At 47.6% G+C, this 25,864-nt stretch overlaps 1 protein-coding gene across 1 annotated transcript; it reads left to right on the forward strand.

Annotated features, from left to right (window-relative positions):
* On the forward strand, positions 1–24,957 carry ZNF652 (zinc finger protein 652). The gene is made up of 6 exons (XM_057421429.1): positions 1–152; positions 15,151–16,299; positions 19,624–19,771; positions 20,292–20,407; positions 21,583–21,727; positions 22,175–24,957. Exons 2-6 carry the CDS (start codon positions 15,391–15,393, stop codon positions 22,684–22,686), a joined length of 1,830 nt encoding a protein of 609 aa, XP_057277412.1. The 5' UTR covers positions 1–152; positions 15,151–15,390; the 3' UTR covers positions 22,687–24,957.
* The last annotated feature ends 907 nt before the right edge of the window (positions 24,958–25,864 follow it).

The raw sequence follows: 25,864 nt of genomic DNA on the forward strand, positions 1-25,864 counted from the left end.
CCCGGCCGCCCTCCGCCCTCCCGCCTCGCCTCCTCCGCCACCCTCCCTCCGCCGCCTCGCCCGTGCTCCCCCCTCCCTCCCTCCCTCCCCTCCCCTCCCCTCGCCGCCCGGCATGGAAGGTGGCGGGGGCGGCCCTGCGGGGATCGGCCTGGGTGAGTGCGGGCCGCCCGCTCGCTTCGGGATCCCCTTTCCCTGCTCTCCTCGGGCCTGGCTGCAGCCGCCGAGCAGCGCTAGGCCCAGCCCGGGGGTGGGTGACGGAGGGAGCGGGGTAGAGCCGCCTCCGGCCTGGAAGGACTGGGGGGGGGTGTAAGCGCCGGGCCCGGCCCCCCCGGTGGGAGCAGGGTGCAGCCGGGGGAGCTTCGCGGGAGGAGGGGAGCGGGCGGCGGAGGAATGCTGCCGGGGGCGGCTGGAGCTTCCCGCTGGGAAGGGGCTGTGCCACCTGCCTGCGGAGCGGAGGGAGGGAGGGAAGGTGAGCGGCGCCGAGCGAGCCAGAGGCCGCCCCGCTGCCTTCTGCCCTGGCCTTCAGCCGCCTCCCGGCAGCGGCGCCCGGAGGTGCGGGGACACCCGCAGCCCTCGCCTTCCTCCTTGTCACTGGCCGGGGGTGCAGGCGCGGCCGTGCCCGGGCCGCGGTTGTGGATGCTGCTGGGACGGGGGTTGTCACTGGGTAGGCGAGGGAGCGCTGCGCTGCCCTTAAACTGCTGCAGGTTCGGGGTCTGGGGGTGTGAAGGGGAAAAATCAGACCTAAAACCCTGATGTTTTATCTTAGTCTTTTGAAACCCTGATGTTTTATCTTAGTCTTTTGCTGAGGTGCCTTCCCCTTTGCTCGCAGGACAGATGCAGTGGTGTGTGCGCCCTAGGATTTGGGGTTTGGGTTTGGTTTTAAACTACCTTCTGTGCAACTTTGGCTCCTGTGGGTGTCTCGGTGCAGGTATTGTTAGAATGAGAAGATCTGCTTCAAGATACCGTATCTCTTCCGTCTTAATAGTAATTGTGTGAGTATCTTTAATCACAGCAGAGTTTTGGCACGTTGTGCAGCAGCAGTGATTGAAGTCGAAGCGAGGGAAGCGCCGTAGACATAAAGGATGTGAGGAATGCATTTTTCTCTTTCCAGGGGATGACCTGAGCGGTATTGTTCTGGGAATGGCAACTGGCACATGCTTTGTTGACAGTGGTGTATGCGCGGTGAATCAGGAGAAGGACGGTGCGGGATGTGTGTGTGTGCGCTGAATAAAGGAGGTGCAACGGGGGAGCAGTGATTTGTGAAGCCTGGCCGGGTGCACCTTGGTTTGCCAAGACTGCGGCTTGATTGTGCCCTGCTGGAAGTTGGGGGCTCTTCCTCTGGAGGTGCCTGGTGGGTATGAGCGAAATGGGTCTTGTAGATGCGAGGTTGCGGACGCTGCTTGTGTTAAAAGGGCTGTGGGGTTGCAAAATGTCAGTTTAAAAGGAGCTGGGGTTTGATGGTAACGTCGTTTACGTCCTTTACATGCATCTGGTGTTCTCACCGCTGTCTGTCTGAAGCCCCTTGATCTCTCTTTCTGCCTGCCTGTGAGATGGATTTTTTCCTGCTTTGTAGCGATTAATCAGGCACTTGGAGTGTGGTTGGTTTGCTGAATGAGTGAACAGCCCCATCCGTGTCCCAGGCAGCCAATGCTTGAATTGAGATCTCCATAATCAGCTGCAGGTATAGAGTGAACTCAGTGTAAACGTGTAGTTGAGGGGTAGAAATGTTGCAAGCTGCTTCAGAGTGTGTGAAAGAAAAGAGCAAACTCCTGAAGGCTTTTGATTTCTCTGACTAAGCAGTTGGTGACTGGGATCTATAGAGCCTTCAGATTTAGCTGCAGGAACAGAGATTTCATGTAAATGTTTCATGACTTAGCATTTGTATTCTTTGTAAAAAAAAACCCTTTCAAATATTTACATGATTGAAAGAGAATTTGGCATTTTACCTATTACGAATTTGTTGTAAAGGACTTACATTATGATGTTGTTATCCTTATCGAATACTGACACAGGAAGCCTTTAACTGATGTTTTCTGCAGGGGTTCTGTATCTAGGGGCTAAATTACAGAAGCAGTTTGTCAGGTCCTGGTGCACGTGCAAAGATATTGGGATGATCTGGTTTTATTTTCTCTGCTGGAATTGTAGAACATGGACATTTCAGTCTTGGAGGTGCAATTTCATCTACATGTGAGAAGTCTTTATAGGTACAAGCAGTATAGGTCAAACAGAACTGTTTCTGGTGTCATACCACCCAGAGGTGTCCATGTAAGAATGACTTGGGACCTTTGAGTTGGTCCAACTGCATTAAACAGATACTTTCTTTAAGCAAGATCCTATCTTCCAGTCCTGGATCTCCTGTGTCATATCAGTGCCTAATGAAGAGTGGTTTACCAACAGCATGTTTGAGACAGGCACGGGTATATTTAAGGTGGTTACAAAACCGTGCCATCGGTGACCTATTTCTCTGTGGCACTCTTCTTATCAAAGAATAGATTTCTTTCTCACTCCACACCAAAGAGAGATGTAATTGGAAGGAAGTGCCAACCGATTGAGAAAATGGAGATGTTCTCTAACAACCTCATTCTGTGCTTTATTATTGTATTAGATTATCTTATAGCCATTCTCTTGGTTAAATTCCTACAGCACAGAGCAGCTAATCTCTGAATGTGCCCTGCTGTGATACACCACTCTCCCTACCAGATCTAGAGCCTGGCTGCTGCTTCTTGAAGTTGCAAACTCTTGTTTGAACACCTACCCTTAGAAGTGAGTAAAGTGTGAGTAGATGACACACCAGACCATAGACTATCTTGGGTCTTTGCAGGATCTTCCTTTCCAGTGGTTTGGAAAGTGGGGGGGCTTTGCTTAGAGCTCTCAAGTAGAATCCCTGCAGCTCATAACCAGTGAAATCATAACAGACTTTCCCAGCACAGGTGAAACCTTCGTTACAGCCTGAGCTTTCAGTGTCTCATTTCCACAGTACCTGTGCAAAAGCTTCATTTTCCAAGTGATCTCCAATGGGTGGTTTTGAGGTTGCTCCTCCCTCCTGAAAAACAATTGCATAGGGAGTGAAACTGGCAGTAGCTCTGGTGCCAGCAGCTTAAACTCATTAACACAAGCAGCTTGCATTAGTTTCCTTGACACTTTCAGACACCCTTCCCTGAGGAGGTTTCAGACTGGTAGTTTTCACTCTAGAGAAACATTTAGCTATGCTAAGCAGCTACCAGCACTTTGTGCTGCCTCCCTCTCTGGTGTATTCTGAGTTTTGAAACTTGAGTCTCTCAGTGGAGAAGTGATTTTAGGAATGTAACGTGGAAGAAAAGGCCTGCGTGAAGGTTGCTGCCGTTAGGATCCCTGTCAACATTGAGACAAAAACCTGTGAAGCCAGTTTCATTCTGTCCCAGGTACTGCATACAAGCAAGCAGCGGCTTTTCCAGCTGGAGTTCTGGAGGAGTATTTGTGGTAGCGCTGTGAAGACACACAGCCTGGGAGGATAAAGTAGTAGACTTGTTCTGATTTTACAAGCAGAAAGCCTTAGAGTGGACAGCTTACAGACAAGCATCCATTGATCCACGTCCCTTCTTTTATGGGAATGTTGTACAGGAGCAGTCACAAATATTTGAGTTGGAGCCTGGCTGAACCTTGCAGGTGCAGAAAGCTCGCTAGGACTTGGCTTTTCTGCTGGCTGGTCTGGTGGAAGACAGTACAAATCTGTTCCAAGCACCACAGTTGCTTGCAGGTCATGCTTATTTAAGCCTTTTTAGTGCGTATGTGATGAAAAGGGAATTAAGGAATGTGTCTTAATAGTGTTGTCTGCGGACAAATCACAGCCGGTGACAAGTGTGGATTTTAATGGGAGTAAGTAGGTTCTTTCTAGTGAAAAGCCTCACTGCTGTTAGCATCCACTGCCCCAGCACGGAGCGGGTACTGGGAATTAGCTGTGTCACTGGGATATCTCTGGCCATTTGCCAAGCAGGAGTATTGGTATTTTCCAGCTGATGCAGAGATTTTGGCCACGTATGTTTTAAAGCAGCAGCTCTCCTTCCTGCTTGGATTTCTGTAGGTTTTCTGGTTCTGCCCTCTCCAACACTGTCCCACCCAATGATGGCAGCTCCAGCCTTGACTCCAGTAATTTTCCCTTCTTATTTCTTTTCCGTGCTAGCAAATCTGAGGTGTTTCTCCCAAAAGACGGGCTCAGATGCATTGCCATTCCTCAGTACACTTTGTGTACGTTATCCAAGTTCCCTATTAAGTGCCATGCACTGTGTTTGACTTCCCATGTTTATGATATGGATGTCCCTTGATGAGGGACTCACATTGGTGTTTAATGCACTGTGACTGCAGTAGGCTCAGCAATGGAAATACAAGTTGTGGTCAATAGATGTGACTCCAGAAGCCTTTAGCATGGAAACATATCCTGATAAATCTTCCTGTCATGTCAGGAAGAGAATGGCTGCTGAGCATCTCCAGTTTGCTTTATTGTAGCGTGCATGTCTTGAATCATTCATCTCACACTCACTGGACCAAATCTGCTTGAGGAAATGCCATGCTGACTGCAGTGTGAAGGGCGCAGGCAAATGAGGCCCTGAATGAAATAGCAACCTTTTGCCCAGCAGTTTTGGCTGAGCACACACCTGGCTGCACTTCCCTTCCTCCCCTTGGACCTTTCTAAATTCATTTGGATGCTCCTGGTTTCCTGTTTGGTGTCCCCTCACCTTCCTTACCCTTTCTTACACTGTTTTCTACTGCCTATTTTAGAGTTGTTTCCTAAAACCGTGTGCTTTCTTTTCCCTCTTTTAGACTCATAGCTTTTCTAACCTGCAGGTTTCTTGATGAAGGATCCCACCTTCTACTTAGCCCATTTCTGGTGCTATAAAATCATTTGACATCATCTCTCCTGTGCTTCTGTTATCCCACTCTCCAAGCACTTTGAATTCAGACCGGAAGGTGAAGTGAATTATCCCTGCTGCCAGTGGATGCTCTTTTTCCCTTCTCACCCTCCCTTTGCACAAATAACCCCAGTCTTACTGAGCTGCTATTCCTTGTCTTGCTTAGGAAGTTAAGGAATTGTTGTTCCTTTTTGAAAAGAGGGAATAAAAAAGGTTTGCGTGGGTTTTCTTCAGTCTTGAAGTGTTTTCCCCCTCATTCCTGGCTGCATCTCATTGCTGAGACCTGGAATTCATGTGCCACTGTGTAGGTCCTGGTGTGGTTTCTGTGACGCTACTCAGACCTTTGCCAAGATGCGGATTTGACTTGAAGCCTCTAACACTGATACCACTGCTCTTAAAGAGAAATCGTTGAGTTTGGGTTATAGTATGCTAGTAGTAGTGATGAAATTGCTCCGTGAGCTGGTTCAGAGAGCTGATCCAGCTGAAAAATTATCCCAAGGAATGGTTATTTTCCAGGCAGACTGATTTCCCAAGGCATCTTGCCTCACAATCATAAGAATGCTGGTGTTGGCATATAAACAGGGAAAGTGTACTGCCTCCTTTGGCAGCCACACAGCCTTAGATCAGATTAAAACGAACAAGTAACTTTGGCCTCAACTGATAATTGTCCTCACTTTGCCCAGAAGGAAATTTAAATACAAAGAGAGATAAGATGTCCATAGCTGTGTAATGAATTAGAGAGAAAACTGGGAATAGAGTCTGCTGTATCGGTGGGAAGAGTATTCTATGCTTGAGAATCACAACTGGTAAGACCCGTGGAGGTTGAAAGGAGCTCCTGTTGTGGAACAGTGCCTGTCCTGATCACGCATGGACTTGCTGAGCAGCTTTCCATCTCCACGTCTAACTCTGGTACCTCCAGGGAGAACGCTGACTGTAGTTTCTACTTGCAGAGGGAGGGAATGCGCAGGCAGGAGTTCCACTGAAGTATCCTTACTTGTTCAGTGTTTCTTAGGTAGCTGATGGATTGTGTGTTGCTAAATGTGCTTTGTTAAATTCTGTCAGTATCAGAGCAGGGAGATGCTCGGTTTTCCCCAAAGTGTCCATTGTGCATCTAAAACGAGGTGCGTGTGTGGTGTTTGAGAAGATTCAGGAGCTCAAAGCAAGGATGGTAATCGGTCTTGGGAGATAACGATACCAAACGGTTACACAGGGTTTACAGGAGCATGGTGACATTGTGCAAGAAGAAACACAATAGTAAGGGTTTTGGTATTGGCACATTTAGACTTTGTCAACAGTAGATTACCTAAACCTGTGCTGGTGCTTTGTGCATGCATGAACACACACCTCAACCTCGTACTAACCACAAGGCTGGGCTTCATCCCAGCGCTGCTTGGCAATGCAGTAGTTAAAATGCTGCTGGAAGTTACAAAACAAACTCTGCAGGCCAATGCAGGTGTGTTTTTGTGGGCAGTGTGAGAGGAGGAGGCACTAAGAGAAGCCCAGGGAAGGAAGAGAAGGGGAGGAAGGCTGCTGGTGCTGATTTACCATGGGGAGAGTGGCGCATCCTGCTCCAGCTGGTGCGTCCACCCCTGCGCACAAGGGCAGTGGTGCAGCTTTTTTGTTGCTATGGAGCTTTACCCAAACTTGTTGTTGGTTTCAGAATTAAAATGATCTGCCTGAGAACATGGAGAGGGTTTAAACCTATCCGTAAGCACATTCCAATGATGTGAGAAGAGCAAACTTGAGTTTGGAGAGATCAAATTCACGCTTCCAGAAGCCAAAGGAGATTTTGCTATTTCAAATCTTTTTTTCTTTTGTGCTACATACAACTCTCAGCAAAATCCCCAAATATTTAAGTTGTTTTTTCTTTTCTTTAGGATAAAGTGGTCATCTGGCAATGAATCAAAATGGGCTTTAAAAGCTCCATTGAACTGTGACTGAGGGACTCTGAAGTGTGTGTGTACCATCACGCTCTCGGCTCAGATGTGTAGGTATTTCACTGTGTAGCATACACAGTGTGAAAGTGGAATGCTCCAGGAGCATGCTACATGCTGGGCTGTGTGTGTACTGCAGGCTGGCCAGCACAGCTGTAAGCAAAGAAGTGAACCCGTCTCTGAGTTTTCTCAAGCTGAACCCTAGTGCCGTGGGTTAGTGGTGGACTTGGCAGTGCTGGGTGAAGGTTGGACTTGATGATCCTAAAGGGTTTTTCCAACGTGGTTGATTCTATGATTCTGTATTAAAAATATACAAGACTTGGTTGTTCTCTCCCTTCTACATCCTGCAAAGGTCTCCTTTAGGGCTTGCTAGGAGAGGAGGGAAGGATTCTAGGACCCTGGATGTAAAAGTGCTGCATTAAACAGCAGAAAACCCTCTTCTCCAGGGCAACATCCCAGGTGGAAGTTCTGCCTGGCAGCTTGGCTTTGCAGACAGACCATTTACATTTTGTTTCTCTCAGCTCATCTGCATCTCCATATTCAGAGACTCAGATACACATCGAGGGCCTCTTTCTCCCCTCCTCCTCCCTGAGAAGCCAGATGCTAACTTTGGGGAAACAGAGGTAGAGATCTTGATGATAGTTTTCCTTTCTGCTCCACGGTTAGTGCAGTCATTTATAACCTTAGAGTAAGTTAGTGATGTTTAGTAAGGTCAGTGCTGGTATCTATGAGTATTAATCCTAGTGTGGTTGTTACTGATCTTCAACTATGGGAGCAGATAATGGTGGAAGGAACAGTGTTTAAAGCCAAGGGGAATCTTGCCACTTAGTGAGAAGAAGACTGGGCAATGAAAAGTGATTTGGAACAAGGAGTAGGCTGATGGGTGAAACAATTGCCCTTCAGTATGGTGGCGGTGGGTAGCTTTGAACTTCGGGCACATACTGTGATGCGAGTACAAGTTTGAAGGGACAGATGATGTGTTAATGTGGTCATATAAAGCTTTTTTGTTTCATAGATGTGTCCTTAAATCATCAGTCATACATATGAAAGGTGCATACATGTGAATGACTACTGTTGAGTGCTAACCACCTGCATTTGGTTTAATCTTGCTTTCAGTTTGTTGCATTGAGAGATGAGATGGGAGACAGCAATAGATTTGAATACAAGGAAGTTCCTAGGTCAGTCACAGGAGTTGACTTTTTGTATATCTAAGATAGTAGGAAGGGCTTAGACTCTTAATTTGAGTGTGTATCATTGTGTATGAGAGCTTTTCAAGGTGCTTTTGCTTAGTAAATGTTGAGGCTTATGGTTCTCATAGCTAAAACTAGTTGATAGACAATAGAAAGCCTTTGGCTCATAGCAAAAGCGGAGGGATTCGTATGCTGCGGAATTCCACAATGGCAATGTCCTCAGCTGGAGATAATGCTTGAAAAAAATCCAGGTTCCCAGCTCTGGAAATCCCTGCTTTGAAAGCCTCAAACCAGATCCCTGGATACAGGCAAAGAATTCAGCTGAAGAAATGGAAAAAGCCTGCAAGTTTTTGATCCTGGTCTCTGTTTTAGCTGCAGGATATTCTCCAAGGCTTTTTTTTTTCTGGGATTGGGAATACACTCCGCTTCATTTTCTGTTAGACTGAATCACTGCCATACTTACAGGCAGATAGCCAGCTCCATACAGTGCAGATATGTCGCCTGCTGTGTTAGCAAGATACCTCTCATAGATTATGTTAGGAATGGTCAAAAGCAGTAAGTGGAAGAGGGGACAGTGTAGATGCTGCCCTGCATCTTCAGGCTGTCATGTATCACCTCACCAGACGTGCTTCAGCCCCTGGACAATGGACCAGGATGTGTTCACTCCCCACTCTTTTGTTTCCCTGCCAAGGCTTGCTGCAACACTTGCAGTCCCTGCCGGTGTTGTTGGGCTTTATGATGTGCGTGTCGCTTTGCTTGCTTGGACTGAGGCGAAGCCACTTGAGCCAATGGATGGTGCCCAAGCATGTGGCATCGCTTCAGTTCCACCGGCAGACCAGTGCCATACACCATTGTACGGCTCATCTTTCCTAGGAGTTGATGGGGAAATCAGTTTCCAGAGAATTGGAAAGGAGAGAGTACTCATTTTTGCTTTACAGGGGTTGGGAATGCTGTTTCCCAACAGCCTCTTGCCATGTGGACACCATATTCCCAAGTGTGTGTCAGCCTGGCCTGACACAGCAGCTGGGATTGCTCTTCCCTCCTTTCCTTTGCAGCTCCTCTAAGCGGGAACCTGGTAGAGATCACATCTCCTCGGTGGGTGCTACAAGCTGGCCGGGGTGTCTCGCAGATGGCAGAGCAGATCCTTAGTAGCAGGCAGTGATTTTAGTTTGCATTTACATGGGCAAAGGCAGCCTTGAGTACTGAGCATAGAAATGCAAAACCGGGCAGGATGTGCTGAGTACAGCTCTGTCTGAGAGGAATCTTACCACTTCAGAACAGATTTTCAGGGGTTTTGCATGTAAAGCAGCTGAGATGCACAAGAAAGGAATGATTGTAGCAGGATCTAAATAATTCCCTCTTGTGTTATAGTCCTGATTACTATCCGCTGACATGATGTAACTTGGACCAGATGTGTTTTCCCACTAACTGGAATCGCTGGGCCTGGAATTCTGGTTTGTGCACCTGTTCTTCAAACTGTGCAAGGATATTGAAGCTGCTTTTCTGTGTGCTCTAAACCCACTGCTCGTGTGTTGAGCTGCAGGTGACTGGGCTTAGCCAAGCACGGTGTTGTCACACTGCACCTCTGGTTCTTTCTTGCTGATGCGCTGCTCAGGATTCACATTACCTAGGGACTGTAGTGAGAAAACGTTGATGTTTTGATCTCTTTAGGGGAAACACAGCAGAACTTTGTGTGGGGCAGTATACGTCAAGCTAAATTGTAGCTCTGCAATGAAAATGATCTTTTTCTGAGCTATTTTCCTGTATTTCTGTCCTGTCTGCTGATGGAACTGAGTAATGAGTAAAACTGAAGAATATTAACAGAAGCAAAGTGAAAAATCACACCCTTATCTCTACGTTTATACTCCCCAGAATGATGCTTTCTCTTATCAGCCTTTCAGCATAAACACCTGCCAGCTTATCAGTTGATCAGAGTTCTAATGCTTCTGCATCCAAATAATGTGAGGAGTAGGTGTGAAAGCATTTAACCTAAAAAGATGCTGCTCTTTTGCAGGGGTTGAGCTGCTCTTGCATTCTGAATGCACACAGCCTTTAGCTGTCCTGGGAGTTCCTTCCTGCCGAGTAGAAAGGCAGCAGGGATGCTGGTTGGAAACGGGTGGTAGTCAGGCTGTGATGTGTCCCAGGCTTGGCACAGCGTTGGAGCTCTATTTCATTAGTCCCCCCAACCTGCACCCGCTGCCTTACTCCTGAGTGTAGCTTCTTCAGAGCTACTTGGCTCGTTAGTAACTGGTGCATTATCTTAACTAATGTAGATTGTTGCTGTATGCACATGGGGCTTCACCCCTTTTAAACTGTGGGCAAATCTGGTTGCCCCAGGACATAATGGAGCTGCTGGATTGCAGCTTCCAACCAAAAGGTATTCAGGATCCTTCAGAGCTTCAGGTTGTTCATGCATATGCAGAATGTCATTGCCTTTAACTACAGCAGTTCTAAGGCTTTTCTTTTCCTAACTGTAGTTTTGTTTTATGGAAAAGAGCATTTCAAGATGTTTGGAGCATCTTCAGTCAATCCATGAACTTGTGTTTATGTATAGTGGGCAATGCACCTGCATCACAGAGTGGCAAAATCTGTCCATTCCTTGCAGTGCCTCTCGTATCCATGTAAAAGCTGCTTTAAAGGGAGATTTGGGGGCTCTTAAGAGGGGAAGTCTGGTGTGAAGCTACCGGTCTTGTGTTGTGAAGGAAGCCTCCGATATGTTGGGATGCTTGTGATGGTGTTTCAGCACTGCAGTATTGGCTGTGGCTCAGATCCACACACGCTGTAGCCTTTTGGAGACCTAAGTTTGTCTAGATGCCTTGTGAGGTTTATTAAGGTTGAGAGCACTTCTGACTGTACCAGGATGGGAGCGAAATCTAGTCCAAGAGGCTGGTAAATAGAACCAAACGGTTCTATCCTGTGCCTGGCTTGGAAGGCTCTGTTAGAACAGAGCAGGAAAATAATGGATGGGTCATAAGTTAATGCAGTTTTGGTGTTGGATATTGACTACTGCAGTCTATTCTCTCATAATACTTTTCATGTACGTATGTGAGCTGCAGGAAGGCCCCAAGTTCTTGCCCTTCCTCCTCTCTTTTCCTTATGGTGTGTGTAAAACCCAAGCAAATGCCACTGATGTGTGAACTGAAGCATGGGTGTTTTTGAAGGAATTTTCTGGTGGTTATGGCTATCTGGGAAGAGCAGGAGAACTTCCAGATGTTAACTAAGGAATAAATCCATACAGAGCTGTCTTTGTGTCCGCAGACAGATCACCCTTGTGCCTGCAATGCTTCTGTACTTGCCAACCTACAGCAGAGTGGATTAGACCAGAGTCTGACCATCTTCAGAGCTAATGTTGATAACTTTTGTATAGGCAGCAATTCAGATGGTTTCAGATAAGAAATCAGACATCAGGCCAATGTCCCCAGGTGCTGCTTCTGCCCTTGCATGGAGCCACCAGCACCACCCAGTGAGTGGTTTGGTGACCATGTGTAGGCTATGCTGGGCTCGGTGGCTCACAGGGAGCCTTGGGGTGCAGACATGGCTGTGCAAGCACTCCACTGGGTACCAAAGCGGGGAGAAGCTGCTTTTATCCTGTACATCAGTGTCTGCCTCAGTGTTTACCCAAATCCTCTGGCCTTGGCCCAGGTTAGGTGTAAAGGCCAGGCAGCCAGCCCCTCTCTGGGGGCCAGGTGAGGACATGGAATTCCAAGTCATTAACCTCTGAGTGCATCACACTTGCTGTGTGTGATTTCAGGGCATCTCCTGAGTCAGAGTTGGGGCAGGTAATTGCACTCCGTGCTCTCTGCTACAAATGGGTCTATTTTTAGGACAGATAATGTGAAGAAATGTGGTTTTTCTTTAGAAGCAGCACAAGCATCGCATGCAGTGTTGCTCCCACATATACGTGCTTCCTCCACCTACACATCTGTCTGCAAGTTGGTTGTACTTTTTTCTCTGGGTTGAAGCCTATAATGTTTCATAGGATCCCAGACTGTTTGGGTTGGAAAAGACCTTAAAGCTCCTCCAGTTCTAACCCCTGCCACAGGCAGGGACACCTTCCACTGGAGCAGCTTGCTCCAAGCCCCTGTGTCCAACCTGGCCTTGAACACTGCCAGGGATGGGGCAGCCACAGCTTCTCTGGGCACCCTGTGCCAGCGCCTCAGCACCCTCACAGGGAAGAGCTTCTGCCTTAGATCTAACCTGAACTTCCCCTGGTTCAGTCTGAACCCATCACCCCTTGTCCTGTGGCTCCAGTCCCTCTGCAGCATCCTTGCAGCCCCCTTCAGACACTGGAAGCTGCTCTGAGGTCTCCACGCAGCTTCTCTTCTGCATGCTGAGCAGCCCCAATGTCCTCAGCCTGTAGGCTTGCAGGACTTCCTTGTATGACCTTTGGTTAGCGTTGGGTGTAGCTCACAAGCTCATTCTCTGCCCCTAATACAGTTACTCCTCAGGTTCAGGTCTTAGGTAAGCTTCAAAGAGCGCTTTTAAACGGCGTATCTTTTCCTGTTTTAACCACAACCTGCATTGCTCCCTTTAGTTGTGGGGCTGGAATTCATTGTGTGAGCTCCCGCCATCCAGCAGCTTTGAAAAAGGCAGATTCACCTTTAAAAACCAAGCAGAAATGAAAGCATCCAAATGCTGTGTCTTCCATTTGGGATGAGAAACTGCCCAAAATAACCCATGCCAGTGTTTGGGGCAGAGCTGCCTGGGAACCACCAGCAAATCCATGCGTGCTGCATGTATTCCATGGCTAAGGAGGGCTTTGCTTTACCAGCTGTTAACTCCTGTTGTTTGAAAGCTGCAGGTCCCTTGGGGGTGGCCCGCGGTGCTTTCAGAGTGAAAGTAGGTTACTGGTGCTGCAGAGTGAAGTGGTTTTGAGGCCAAACAGCTTTGATAACTCCGAAGAATCCCTTTTGTTGTTCTCCCTTTGAAGTGGGACCGTGCTTGTGCAGAGGGGTTGGTTACACAGAGTGTTTGTGAGCTGAGCAGGGGTGAAATGATGGCAGGGCACGGGAAGAAGGTATTTTGCCATGGAGGAGACGGGGGTGAAGGTAAAAGTTCCTTTTCATGCCAGTTTTTGTGCTTTTCCTGGCTCTCTGGCAGCAGCCTTTCCTGATTGACTCCTGCAGCTCGAGAGTGATGCTTGATGTGCTGAGGAAATAATCAGGTATCGTTTTCTTCATGGCACAGGGATATTTCTGAGCTGCTGAATAATGCATGGAGTTTTAAGGGGAAGGCTAACCTGGATTTCCTCATGCCCACTGCTTTCCAAGGGCCTTCCTGGCTCGGGGGTTGTTAATGCTGGCTTGCAATCACAACCGGTTTAGTTTATTATTTACTAGTTTTCCCACTGGGATATCACTTGTGATCCCAAGCCAATGGTAACAGCCCATCTCCACGTATTTCCTGGCTCAGCTGGGTCTTGGCTTCTTCCTGCCTCACCTCTGGAGCTCGGAAGCTCCCAAGACCCTGGAGGGAGAGCACAGCAGCGGGAATAGACGCTGCTGTTGTGGTGCTGCCAGTCACTGTCTGGCATCCTCAGGGCCCTTTCTGAGTGCATCTGGGAAGCCTGGAAAGCCATTCCCGAATGTGATGTAGTGAACTTTGAAGCTGCTGATCAGGCGTGCGGACATTGGGCTGCTGCTTTCCCCAGCGTGGCACTTCACAAAGAGCTGGAGGGCACAGTTCAGGCTTTATCATCCAAACCACCAAGACCATTGGTAGGTTCATCTCCTGTTCAGTTGCATTCACTTTAAAGGGGGGAAATGCTGGACTTTCCCCCCTTTAAATATATATAGTTATATGTATATATATATAAAAAAAATTATATATAATTCCCTTAGAATATATAAATTGTATCAAAACATATTTGGATGGAAATTAGGGCATTTGCCCCATGAAGGGTATTTTAACTCAGTATGATGTGGAAGGAGGTTTATCCTAAAAACCCGTATCTGTGAGACTGCTTTATGTTAGTGGCTGTTTATTGTTGCTCCAAGAATAGCAATAATACAAACAGCCCTGTGATTCTGTGCAATCCAAGTGGTTTATACCTGCCTGCTGGGCTTAGCCTCCAGGAATTGATCAGATTCCAGTAGTGAGATTCCAGTTTTGTTTGTATTCAGCTGCTCAATCCATCACTTTCTGTGTTAGGGCCCTTCTCTGCCCTTTAGTCAAGGGGTGTCCCATAGGCTCTGTCCTTGATTCTCCTCTTGTGCATCCTCTAGTCCCAGGTTTAGAGCCCAGAGTGTTTAGGCAGGACTGGCGTTTCTGATCTGAGCAGCACAGCCCGCATCTTGGCTTGCTGCTGCAGCGCTGCGCTCCCAAAGTGCAACTGCCCCGGTGAGAAACAGATGGGAGAGATTGATCACTTGTGGTCAGTGGGCATCACGTGGCGGCCTTCACAAGAGGAAGTAACAGTGTCCTGATCAAATTCCAACTTGGATAACTGCATGTGGAATTTAGATGGGCAAGTGTCATATTGTGTGGCGCCTGCACTGGGGAATAAGTGGCTGGGGGAAGGGAGAAGGAGACAAAAGAATAAGTGCTTTAAATCAAGTGGCTGCATGAGGGATCTCTGAGGTGGAAAGGAGCAGGGGACACGGTGTTCTTCATGTGATTTAGTGCTGTGAGCTGAAAATGGCTCCATTGAAATCCTCCATGCATATCTGCGTTAATGGAATGTTGTTCAGTGGAACGTGTCCTCTGCCTGGGGAAGGATGGGCTCCCTTTGGGAGATACAGCAGGAGAAGAGGTGTTTCTGTGGAGGTGTGCACCTGGCTTGATAGGGAGGCTTGTAGGAGTAGAGTGGGACTGCCTGTGCTCCTGAGGGTCCGGGAGGAGCTCAGATGAGCATCTTGCTTCAGCCTTGAGGCAGGGGGTGGTGCACAACAGTCATTGCCTTGAGTTCCATATCCCAGGAGTACAGCAGCACTTCTGGTCCCCACAAAAGGTGCACTTGTTTGTACCTAAAGCCACCAGGTTTGCTCGAGACAGTGCTATAGGCCAGGCCATCCCCAGCAGGTGCAGCTCACAGATGCTATACCCTGTGTCGTACCCCAGTTTTGCAAGCTCAGAGCAATTAGCTGGTGATTTTAGGGCTGAATTGTTAATTGACTTTGTCTTCTCTGTTGTCTTTTCTAGATACAATGGTCAACGGTTCCTTGGCAACTTTCTCCAGAAGAATAATTACTGCTGCTCTGCTCTTGCCATAATACCAGAATCCTGTGACCTACACATCTGCACTCAACACCAGCAGAGAATCCTATTGTGTTCATTCTGTGTAGATGGAAGAGGCGGCGGTCTCGAGAGTCCATCCTGATTTCAGGCTGCTTCCTTGGTTTTTCTGGGATTAAAGGTGCTCAATGAATCAGGGCCCCCCAAATGAGTCAAACAGCCAATTCATGCCAACAGTTGGTTGAAAACTGTGCGGCGCATGTAGCAGGGATGGCGCAAGAGGACAGTCGCCGTGGTCAGGTGCCACCTCCCTTCTATCATGGTGCCAGCCAGGAACTCGATCTGTCCAACAAAGTGTACAAGAGAGAGTCAGGAAGTCCTTACTCTGTGTTGGTGGACACCAAAATGAGTAAACCACATCTCCATGAAAGAGAGGAGCAGCCATATTTCAGGGAGAACAGAATGGTAGGAGAGGTCCGGGCTGTGAAAGAAGATAGAGAAAACTCTGAGGACTCTGAGGAGGAAGAAGAGGAGGAAGATGAAGTGACTTACAAAAGGGAGCAGATTATAGTAGAGGTAAACCTTAACAACCAAACATTAAATGTATCAAAAGGGGAGAAGGGTGTCCCCTCCCAGTCCAAAGAGACTGCTGTTCTTAAGACCAGCAGTGAGGAAGAGGAGGGTGACAGTGAGGAAGAGGCCACTGAAGACAGTAATGATTATGAGGAAAATGAGAGGCAGAAGAAAAAAGAGAAAAGAGTGGAAAAAGTTAGTGTTGCCCAAAGGAGAACAAGGAGAGCTGCATCTGCTGCAGCAGCCACAACTTCCCCATCACCCAGACCTACAAGGGGTCGTAGAAAGAGTGTGGAGCACCCCAGGCGTAAGAAGAAAGCTGCAAAGGAGCCCAAGGCACCTGTGCAGAAATCAAAGTGTGAAGAGAAGGAGACTTTAACCTGTGAGAAGTGCCCCAGGGTGTTTAACACACGCTGGTACCTGGAGAAGCACATGAACGTCACTCACAGGCGCATGCAGATCTGCGACAAATGTGGGAAGAAATTTGTGCTAGAAAGTGAGCTGTCCCTTCACCAGCAAACAGACTGTGAAAAAAACATCCAGGTAGGTTTGCTCACCTGCTTGCCAGATTTCCAAACCTTCTGTCGTGCCCTGGATACAAGCTAGTGGACACTTCAGAGGGGGAAATCTTTTGCGCAGCCCAGGTTCTGACCGAGACCTTGTCTCTGCGTATCAGCACTTTGGTGTCTTCCAAAGGAAGTAGATGGCAGGGAACAGAGTGTCCAGCTGCCATCTGGTGCAGCAGAGTTACTGTAGTCTTTAACCACAACTTGGGGAAAACACAAAGCTGCTAATGTCAGACTCAAGAAACAAGTGCGTTTGCAGTCAAGTCCTTTGGCAGGATAAACCCTCCTCCTTCAGGTGCTGAGCACCTGCACCTATCGCTAGCTTTAATGTGCACAGTGTTTCAGTATCCTGAAATCAGTCACAGAGCATGGCCAGGTAAGATTTCAAAGGGAGAGTGGAATTCTGGCACATTGCTGGTCTCGGAATTGGAATTGTGTGACATACCTGAGAGGCAAGCAGGTGAGAAAGAACCTGGGGAAGTCGGGATGGGAACTGGTGTTCAAATGAAAATGCTACTGAGCCAGGTGCCCACAGGTAACTGACAGTAGGTGTTCATGTATGCATTTGGCAGTGCATGAATGCTGTGACTCAGTCTGCTAATGGCCTTTTCCCAGTGTAAAAAAGCTCAGTAAATCTCGCTGATAATATAAAGATCTCTGGTCTTTGTCACCCGAAGCTTTGCAGCTTTTAATTGGATACAACAATGGCAGCCTGTGTTGTAAGAGAACCATTTTAAAGTCCTAAGTTGTGGAAAGAGCTCCAGAGTTTCTGATTCATCTGTGGTTTGTGCTTTGCTCACAGGCATCTGTGTTCTCATGTAACTGGGGGCACTGTTGTTGTAGCTGCTGATTCAAACGTGCTTGCTTTGCCTTGTTAAGCTCGGCACAGCATTGCCATCTCCTTCTGAAGTGATCCCACTGCCAGCATGGAGCTCAGCTTTTGTGCAGCTGAAATGCTGAGAGTTCGTAGGGCTTTGGCGAGTTCTTTGTCTGCCCAGTGAGTTTTAGCAGCAAGATTTAAGATTTTGCTTGTTTGTTTAAATGCTGCACTGAATTGGGATTCCAGTCCCACTGTGCGGGAGACGGCTGAAGTGTCTGCCGTGATTTCTCTTTGCTGTAAGACTCAAACACAGCTCTGTGTAACATTGTGCTGTTCTTCCTTATGTTTCAGCTCAGAGGAGGAAGACTGAAGGAAGGAGTAGAATATAAGATACTGAGTCTTGAGCCTAGTTAGCAAAACACATCAACATTGCCGCGTGTCCTTGCAGGTTTTGAGCTGAATACCGCACAAGTTTAGTGCAGAGGACATTGAAATGCAGATTGCAGCAGTGCCCCATCATCCAGGTGGCTCTTTCACAGCATAACACTCTTTAGACATGAAGCAGGAATTCAGGAATATTTGGAACATGGGGCATAGAATGGAGAAGGAGCCTGTAATCCATGCACACACATGCTGCTGAGGGGTTCCGGTCCTGTGCCCCAAAGTGATAGGGAAAGAAGAAATGGTAGCAGTTGTACCCAATACAAGCAGAATCAGTTCTAGAAACCTTCCCAAATACTTCCAGTATCTGGGAATCTGAAGCACTGCTGGTCTTCAAGTTCCCACTGTAGGCGTGTATTCAGCAATTCTTTCTGTCTCTCCTGACATTTGGAATGTGGTTCCCAGCTGCCTGCTCGTTTGGTTTTATCGCACGTGGCAAGAGGAGTAAGGGGATAGGATATGAACATGTTAACGTTAATACAGGGTTTAATGTGTCAAGGGGGATATGGAGCTTTGCCTAGGAGAAAGAAATGGTTTCATTATGGGAGTGGTAATTGAACTGATAAGAACTTGAGTGGCTCCTCTCTGTGTTTTTCACCTAAGTGCGGGGATATATCCATTTTTTCAGGTAATTTCTGGGTTTCATCCTTTTAAAATGAGCACCTTCACAGAATTTCTGTTGTCACCTCAGCCTCTCTCTGTAGTAACTCAGTATTCTACAGTACTTGCTGCTGACCATCAATTAAATGTAGACTGACCAATCCAGGGGTTTGCTTACCTTAAATCAAAGCTTTTTGAGCATTTCTTTACTCTCCAGGGTTTCTTTCCCCCCCTCCAAGGGCTACAGTTTGGTCCTCACATGCCTCCACGTAGGTACTTTCAGATGCAGAGTGTCCCCTTGGTGTCAGCACGGTGAGTGGGGTACCAGGGTTTCCCTGCTGAGATTGAAGCCCTGTAGAAGCAGCGGAACGTGGCTGTGCAGGGAAGCAGCAGCTCGAGATGTCAGAAGGCCCAGCAGTGAGCAGCAGGCAGCTGTCCTTGTCTGGAGGGAAGGAGGGTCACAGGGAGGCAGAAAACCAGAGATGCACCAAACCCCCCAACACCCAACAGAAAATAACAAGCTGCAGTTCCTTTCTCTTCACGTCAAAGATGAAGATGCCTCCGTGTCCTCACGTGTGTCTGCTGTCAAGCTTTACAGCTCGGGTATGCTGGAGTGCTCAGGCTGCTACAAGGACTTTTTTTGTCAAGTCTTTAGCAAGAACCAGCTATTAGGGGAAAAAGAGACGTGTGAGAGTCCATGGATCCTGCTCATTGCTGACTTTCTGGACATACCACAGAGAAGAGATTCAAGCATTGTTTGCATATTGTCATTTTAGACCTATAGTGCTGCTGATCCGTATAAATGAAGAGTCAGAACACCACAGATGGAGGTGACAACTTGCTTTGTGTCATGCTCTCCACATGGTCAAGAGCTGCAAGAGGGAAGCTGCCTTCTGTCCAGAGCTAAAAGGAGATGAGAGAGCTCTGAGGAGTGTTGAGTGTTGGAGGGGGTCACAGTGCTCCTGTGAAAGACAGAGCTGGACGTGCAGATGGGTTTTAAAGGCCTGGTGGTGGTGGTGGCGGTGGCCTCCTCCATCTCTGTTGGCTTCTCCCCACACCAGGGGTTGGGCTTGCTCCCGAGCCAGCAGCATCAGTGCCTGTGAAGTTGTCTTCTCTGTGTTAGCTCCTTGAGGGCTGATCCAGCTGGATGTGCTGTTGTGCTGGGGAAATAAGCTCGTGCGGTGGCTGTAGTGCTCTGTGTAGTGGCACCACCATGCAGTGTGTTACCTTCCTCTCCAGTCCTGCTCAAGCTGGCTTTTCTTACTGTAATTGTTTCAAGTCTGAAACAATCAATGTAGGCTTAATCTGAGACAGTACACAGCCTTTTGACTTGGTTTGGGCTTCTTTTTATCATGCAAGAGGAAGATCCATGGCTTAACTCCACTGACTTGAATTACTGAATCTAATGGAGAATTCCTTCTATTTATCCCATTCATTCAGTGCGTTTCCTGTAATAAATCATTCAAGAAGCTCTGGTCCCTCCATGAACACATCAAGATTGTCCACGGATATGCAGAAAAGAAATTCTCTTGTGAGATCTGTGAAAAGAAGTTCTACACCATGGCCCACGTGCGGAAACATATGGTTGGTGAGTTATTGATCAGTGCTTCTGCTCGTTCTGCCTCATAAGCATAGAATGGTTTGGGTTGGAAAAGACCTTAAGATCATCCAGTTCCAATCCCTTGCAGTGGGCAGGGACACCTTCCAGTGGGGCAGCTTGCTCCAAGCCCCTGTGTCCAACCTGGCCTTGAGCACTGTCAGGGATGGGGCAGCCACAGCTTCTCTGGGCGCCCTGTGTCAGCGCCTCAGCACCCTCACAGGGAAGAGCTTGTGCCTTATATCCAACCTGAACTTCCCCTCGTTCAGTTTGAACCCATCACTCCTTGTGGTTCTTAACTCCTAATTGCTGTTTTGTGGAGAAATACAGTAACTTCAGTTGTCTGAACTTTATCCTTAGCAAGTTCAAGTCTGTAGTTCTGGGCAGCAGGCAAAACCTGTGTGTGTCTATGTGTATGTAGCTCTAAGCTGTTCAGAAGTTGGAGGAAAACAACTGGTTCGAGAAAAGATTGCATTGGAATGACCCTCTCTAATGTACTGTTGTGTTGCAGCACACACAAAGGACATGCCATTTACATGTGAAACCTGTGGGAAATCATTCAAACGCAGCATGTCTCTCAAAGTACATTCCCTACAGCATTCTGGAGAGAAACCTTTCAGATGTGAGGTGAGGCAGCAACTGGTAATACATGGAGATAACGGTAGCAGGAAGGTGTAAACTTAGTAACCCTGTCAGTAGGTGGAAACTGAATTGCCTTGTAACTGAGGTGTCGTTCCATTAAAATCTGGGCAGACTCTGTGGGGAGCACAGCTCAGATGCAGCCGTTCAATGTGGGGTGCCTGTGGTTTGTTCTAACTGCTGGCTCTCATGTTTTAACTCAATGAGTACCCGCTACAGCAGGATTTGAATCCCACTCTTCCCTCAGTGTTCATAGCAAAGCCTAATGCAAATGCCATTAATCCTTCCTGTCCTGCCTGCTTACTTGAAGCAGATGGCAGTGAAAAACCAAATCACTGCTGGATTTTCACTTGTGGGAAACACTGCAAAGGGTGACCTCGACCTCCTTGGGATCGGGGACTCTGTGAGTTTGCATCTCTTACACCAGGCGTGTGCTGGGATGAGGGAAGGTCTCTCCCGGCTGCACTCACAGACCTTTGCCATTGCCATTTTATGCCTGGCCTGGGGAAGGAGACCCAATGGGGCAGACTAACCCAGTCATGTGTCTGGGGTAGATAATGTCTCAGTCACCTGATGGGGATGCTTGTGGGTAATCACATGGTGGAGGCAGGGGGTGCAGAGCCCTTCCTCTTTCCAGAGCAGGTCTGGTGGCTCACTCTGCCCGTCAGATGAGGCACAGCTCCAGCCAGACACCGAGTACTAGTGGTGGTTGTGCAGCCATGGTAGTCTTGGGAATAAGACTCCTTAGGAATGGACTTCCCTCCTAGCAATAAACAATAGCTGTAAAAGCCAGACCCGTAAAGCTGCTGTTGGCACTGCTGGGTGAGCAGAGTCCTCTAGTGGAGGCTTGCTGTAGTCCAGCAAAACCTCCAAATGACATCTTAAGCCAACAGAAGCACTTTGCTGTTGCCATAACCCTGTCTCTGCTGCCAGCAGCTGTGTCAGCTAAAGGTTGTGACTGTTCCACGCTCCTTGCCAAGGCTCCTGTGCCAGCAGACCTCTTAGCACAGCCCAAACTCTACTGGCTGTGTCATTTAAACCCAGGGTCTCTGTGTGTACTAGTTCAGGTATGCTTGACTCCTTACCGTAGTCAGTTCAAAGTGCTGCCTTGCTTCCTGCTGTGTGATGCCTGAGCATCACGGGTTGCTGTTTTTCTGTTGCAGAACTGTGATGAGAGGTTTCAGTACAAGTACCAGCTGCGTTCGCACATGAGCATCCACATTGGGCACAAACAGTTCATGTGCCAGTGGTGTGGCAAAGACTTCAACATGAAACAGTACTTTGATGAGCACATGAAAACACACACTGGTAAGAACTAATCGAGGAAAAGCACGAGTACCTCCAGGACAGGAACTTGCCTGTACTTCCAGTTGTATTCCCTGGCTTGGAATATGGGACCAAAACTGCTCTCCAACCTAGAAAAACAGAGAGGAGAGGTCCATACATTATCTCACTGTTAGATCTGTAGTCCTGTGATTCAGTGTGGGGGAAAATGAGAGCTTAGGCTTACTTCCTTCTTACTGTGGTCTGAAGGAGCCCCTTGCCAAAGCCTTGTAGAAGATTGTCATGCATCAAAATCTGAATGTGAGAGAGGATTTCATGAAGACCGAGGGCTGCTGTGGAGCAGCTGTGTCTGTTTGCTGAAGGCAGCAGTCACAGTAGCCTTTGTAGGCTGCAGTTTGTTTGCATAGAGGTGCTGAAGTGTAAGGGTTAGCAGATGTTCTGTGCCTCACTGATTGCTGGCTCTGCTTGCAGGAGAGAAGCCCTTTATCTGTGAAATCTGTGGCAAGAGCTTCACCAGCCGCCCAAACATGAAGAGGCACCGCAGGACTCACACAGGGGAGAAGCCCTACCCGTGTGACGTGTGCGGCCAGCGATTTCGCTTCTCCAACATGCTCAAGGCACACAAGGAGAAGTGCTTCCGTGTCACCAGCCCCGTCAACGTGTCAGCTGCTGTCCCGATCCCGCTCTCCACCACTTCTGCCACCACGGTCCCTGCTGTAGTGAACGCGCCCACCGGCCCAGCGCCACCCATCAACCTGAACCCAGTCAGCACGCTGCCTCCGCGCCCCATTCCCCACCCGTATTCACACCTTCACCTACATCCTCATCCTCACCATCCACATCACCTCCCGGTGCCCCCAGTCCCTCATTTACCCCCTCCTCCAGCTCTTTTTAAGAGTGAGCCTTTAAACCACAGAGGCCAGAGTGAGGACAGCTTTCTGCGACACCTGGCAGAAAAGAACAGTTCAGCACAGCACCACTAACGTCTCTGCTCCCTGCCAGCTCTTTCCCATTTATGCACATGGAAACCTGCCCTCCTGGCAGTCCAAGAGGGTTGGTTGGTGAGGATCCTCGTCTTTCCCTTCGCCCCAGCACACGGTCCCGATTCTACCCCTTGAATCAGTTCCCAACCGAGGAAATCCTGTTTCGGATCAGCAGTGCTCCTCTGAACCTGGGACCCAACAGGACTTCAACCCCATTTGCTTGCGTTTTGCTGGTGACTTTTCTACATTTCAGATACTGAGACTTGTGGGATTTTCTAATTTCATATCAGCTGATGAGGTATGCTTGCTTTTATAGCCTGGCCTTCTCCTCAAAGAGGAGACAGGCCTGGTTTTCCTTTGTACTAATCGGAAAGGCTGTGAGATTAATACAGAGCATTAATTGTATCACTGTGTATCGTAATGGATTCTTTTCAGCTTTTGGGGCCGGCTATGGAGTGAGCCAGCCACGTATCACGGTATATTTGAGCATTATAAAGAAAGACACAGAAATGTCTTGTTTGTGTAGCTCTCCTAACACACTCTTTATTTTACTACAGAAATTATTTTAGAGGTTTTTGTATAGACCTATTTAGTAGTCTGTTTCTAAAATGAAATGTATTTCAATAAGCGGTGTAATTTTTTCAGTGTAGCTGGACCTATGTTGTATAATAGATAAATTTTTATAATCATCAAAATGTGATTCTTAAAAAGATGCATAAAGCTTCTAGAGTTAAAGTTATTCTTACAACCATACAACTTAAACGGTGCTGCAGAGAAGAAAGGAGCCCAAGAGGTCTCTGGAAAGGTTGTCTCCGAAGTGATGGTGATTTAAGGACTTTAATTTATTTTAGTAGGGCTTGTTTTATTCCTTTTAAAACCTTATGTTTCCCTTTTCACAGTTTTGGACAAGGACATTGGGATACCACATTCCCACCGCACAGGTTTTCTTGGGAGGTATGGATGGGTTAGAAAAGGAGCCCCTTACACATAGGAACCCGCTGCTTTAGGAATAGAGAGTCACAGGAGAATGGGAGATGGGACAGCAGAGAGGACATCGAGTACCTCAAATCAGCCAAGCATCTTTTCTCTCGAGGAGAGCTGGGTTTAGTGGCTTTTCATGGTATGATTTGAAGTTGGGGATCACATCCAGTGCTGCTCTTCAGATTGCCTCTTGGAATTCCTGGAGTTGTTAGGAGAGGGGAATGAAGGGAGATCATGAAATGGGGTGTTTCTGACTGCTTGACTGTAAGAGAAGAGAAGTTTGAATGAGACGATGGTGTTTCAGTTGCACTGAGGAAATGCTGATAGCGCTGTATGTACCATGGGCAGCTCTATCCCATAAACGTAATGTGCATAAAAAGATGGGATGATTTCTAGGGGTCATAGTCATACTTATGGCAAAGCTAAGTTTTCCAGTTGTAGGATAGGAAACTTGAATTGTAGGCATGTCACTGTTTCATAATCCCAGGAGGCAGTGAGGGGGGAATGGCAGGTTTAGTGCAGGGCTGGTGGGCTGGAATGCCAAATGTCTCTGTTTTAACCAGTGAGTAGCTGTTATTTTTTCAGGTTTGTATTTCTCTTCAACTAAAACTAAATATAGCAGCATTATGCAATCTAGGAACTTGTTGCCACCTTCACTGATGACAGAGGCCCAAGGCAATGTACTGTAAGTCCTCTTTTCCTTAAAATTCCTACTTTTCCGTGCTGCTTTTTGAATTAAATCCCACCAAACTGCATCCAGAGATCCTCATAGGCCAGATGTCTGCTTGCTAATGAAGCGGGGGTTTGTGGCTGATGGGATTCTTCCTGGGGTTACTTCCTCCCAGTTAACACTTTGAAGTGTTTTGAACCACCAGGTCCTCTGTTGAGAATGAGCTCCTTGGGTGATGTTCTGGTCTTCACTGTTTTTTACCACCTTACCCCATTCATGGTGGGGTCTTTCATAACAAGCATAGGGAAGTTTAGGACATAGAAAGGGCAATTTGTGCCCAGAAAACCTCCTCAGTTTTGACTGAGCTGAACCCCCTGAATAATAAAGCAATGGTTTTTTACGTGTTTTCTCTATCATATTTATATGCACCCTCTACCTTCTAAAAGCAAAAGCCAGTTATGGAACTGAATTCCCACTCATGATGATGCTGACTGTTGTAATTGCTGTGGCTGGTCCGCCCCGGAGGTTCTATGCATTCCACGTCACCTTTGCAACCTACGTTTCTGTCGTGCCACTCTTTTCTGGTCAGGCCTGTTATGAACTGATTTTCAAATGCTAAACCAGGAAATAATAATAATAATAACCTCGGTAAATGGATTGTATTCCAGTTTTGCAAAATGATTTTTCTTCTCAATAAATTTCCAGTATTAGGCTGCTATTTGGAATTCCAAAATCTGGGACAGTTTTGTTCTGTTATTTAGTTCGCAGCAGTGATGCACTTTGTATTTCTTTTTCCTTCTGAGACTTCCCAACTTCCTTTCTGTGGAAGAAGGTTAAACTGTTGAGCCCATTTAATAGTCTGTCAGGGTGTGACCTGATGTCAACCGATTCTCCTCAGTATCTAGGACAAGTACCAAGAGCTGGGCTAAAAGCGTTGCAGTGTGATAGCTGAGAAAGTCCATATTCCAGCAGGAAAAGGAAAACGGGCGTTCCAAAAGGCAGAGGAAATTCAAGGATGAGATTTGCTGTGGCTTCTGCTTAGGTGTGCATTGCTCTGCACAGCTCCTGCAGTTTGTGCAGCGCTATGGAGCCTGTTCCGGTGTGTTCATGACTTTCTGCTCCTGCTCACAAACCAAGTGTGATGGTTTGTATCAGCTTGTCCGTATTGAGTAGTTAATGGGGTTGCTTTGTGGTGTTAAAACACTTCCCTCAAGAAGAGCAAAGATGAGTGATGCCAACTGCACCTCTTCAGCAGGGTCTGTAACGACAGGACAAGGGGTGATGGGTTCAAACTCAGACAGGGGAAGTTCAGGTTAGATCTAAGCAGAAGTTTCTCCAAGCCCTGTCCAACCTGGCCTTGACTTGGAGACGTGGCAGAAGAATTAAAACCATCCTTAAATAAAGGCAAGCCTTTGCATCTCCTATGGATGCTAGGAGAAAAGTCCTCTTTTGGCTCCACATGTGTCCTCAGTAAGAATTTTACCCTGGCAGCAACAAGGAAATTTGCAGGTTTTCAGCCTCTGATCT

This window comes from Pezoporus wallicus, unplaced genomic scaffold, assembly GCF_028554395.1.
Source record: "Pezoporus wallicus isolate ANWC-B61680 ecotype Strahan unplaced genomic scaffold, APGP_CSIRO_Pwel_v1 contig_13057, whole genome shotgun sequence".
NCBI lineage: Eukaryota > Metazoa > Chordata > Aves > Psittaciformes > Psittacidae > Pezoporus > Pezoporus wallicus.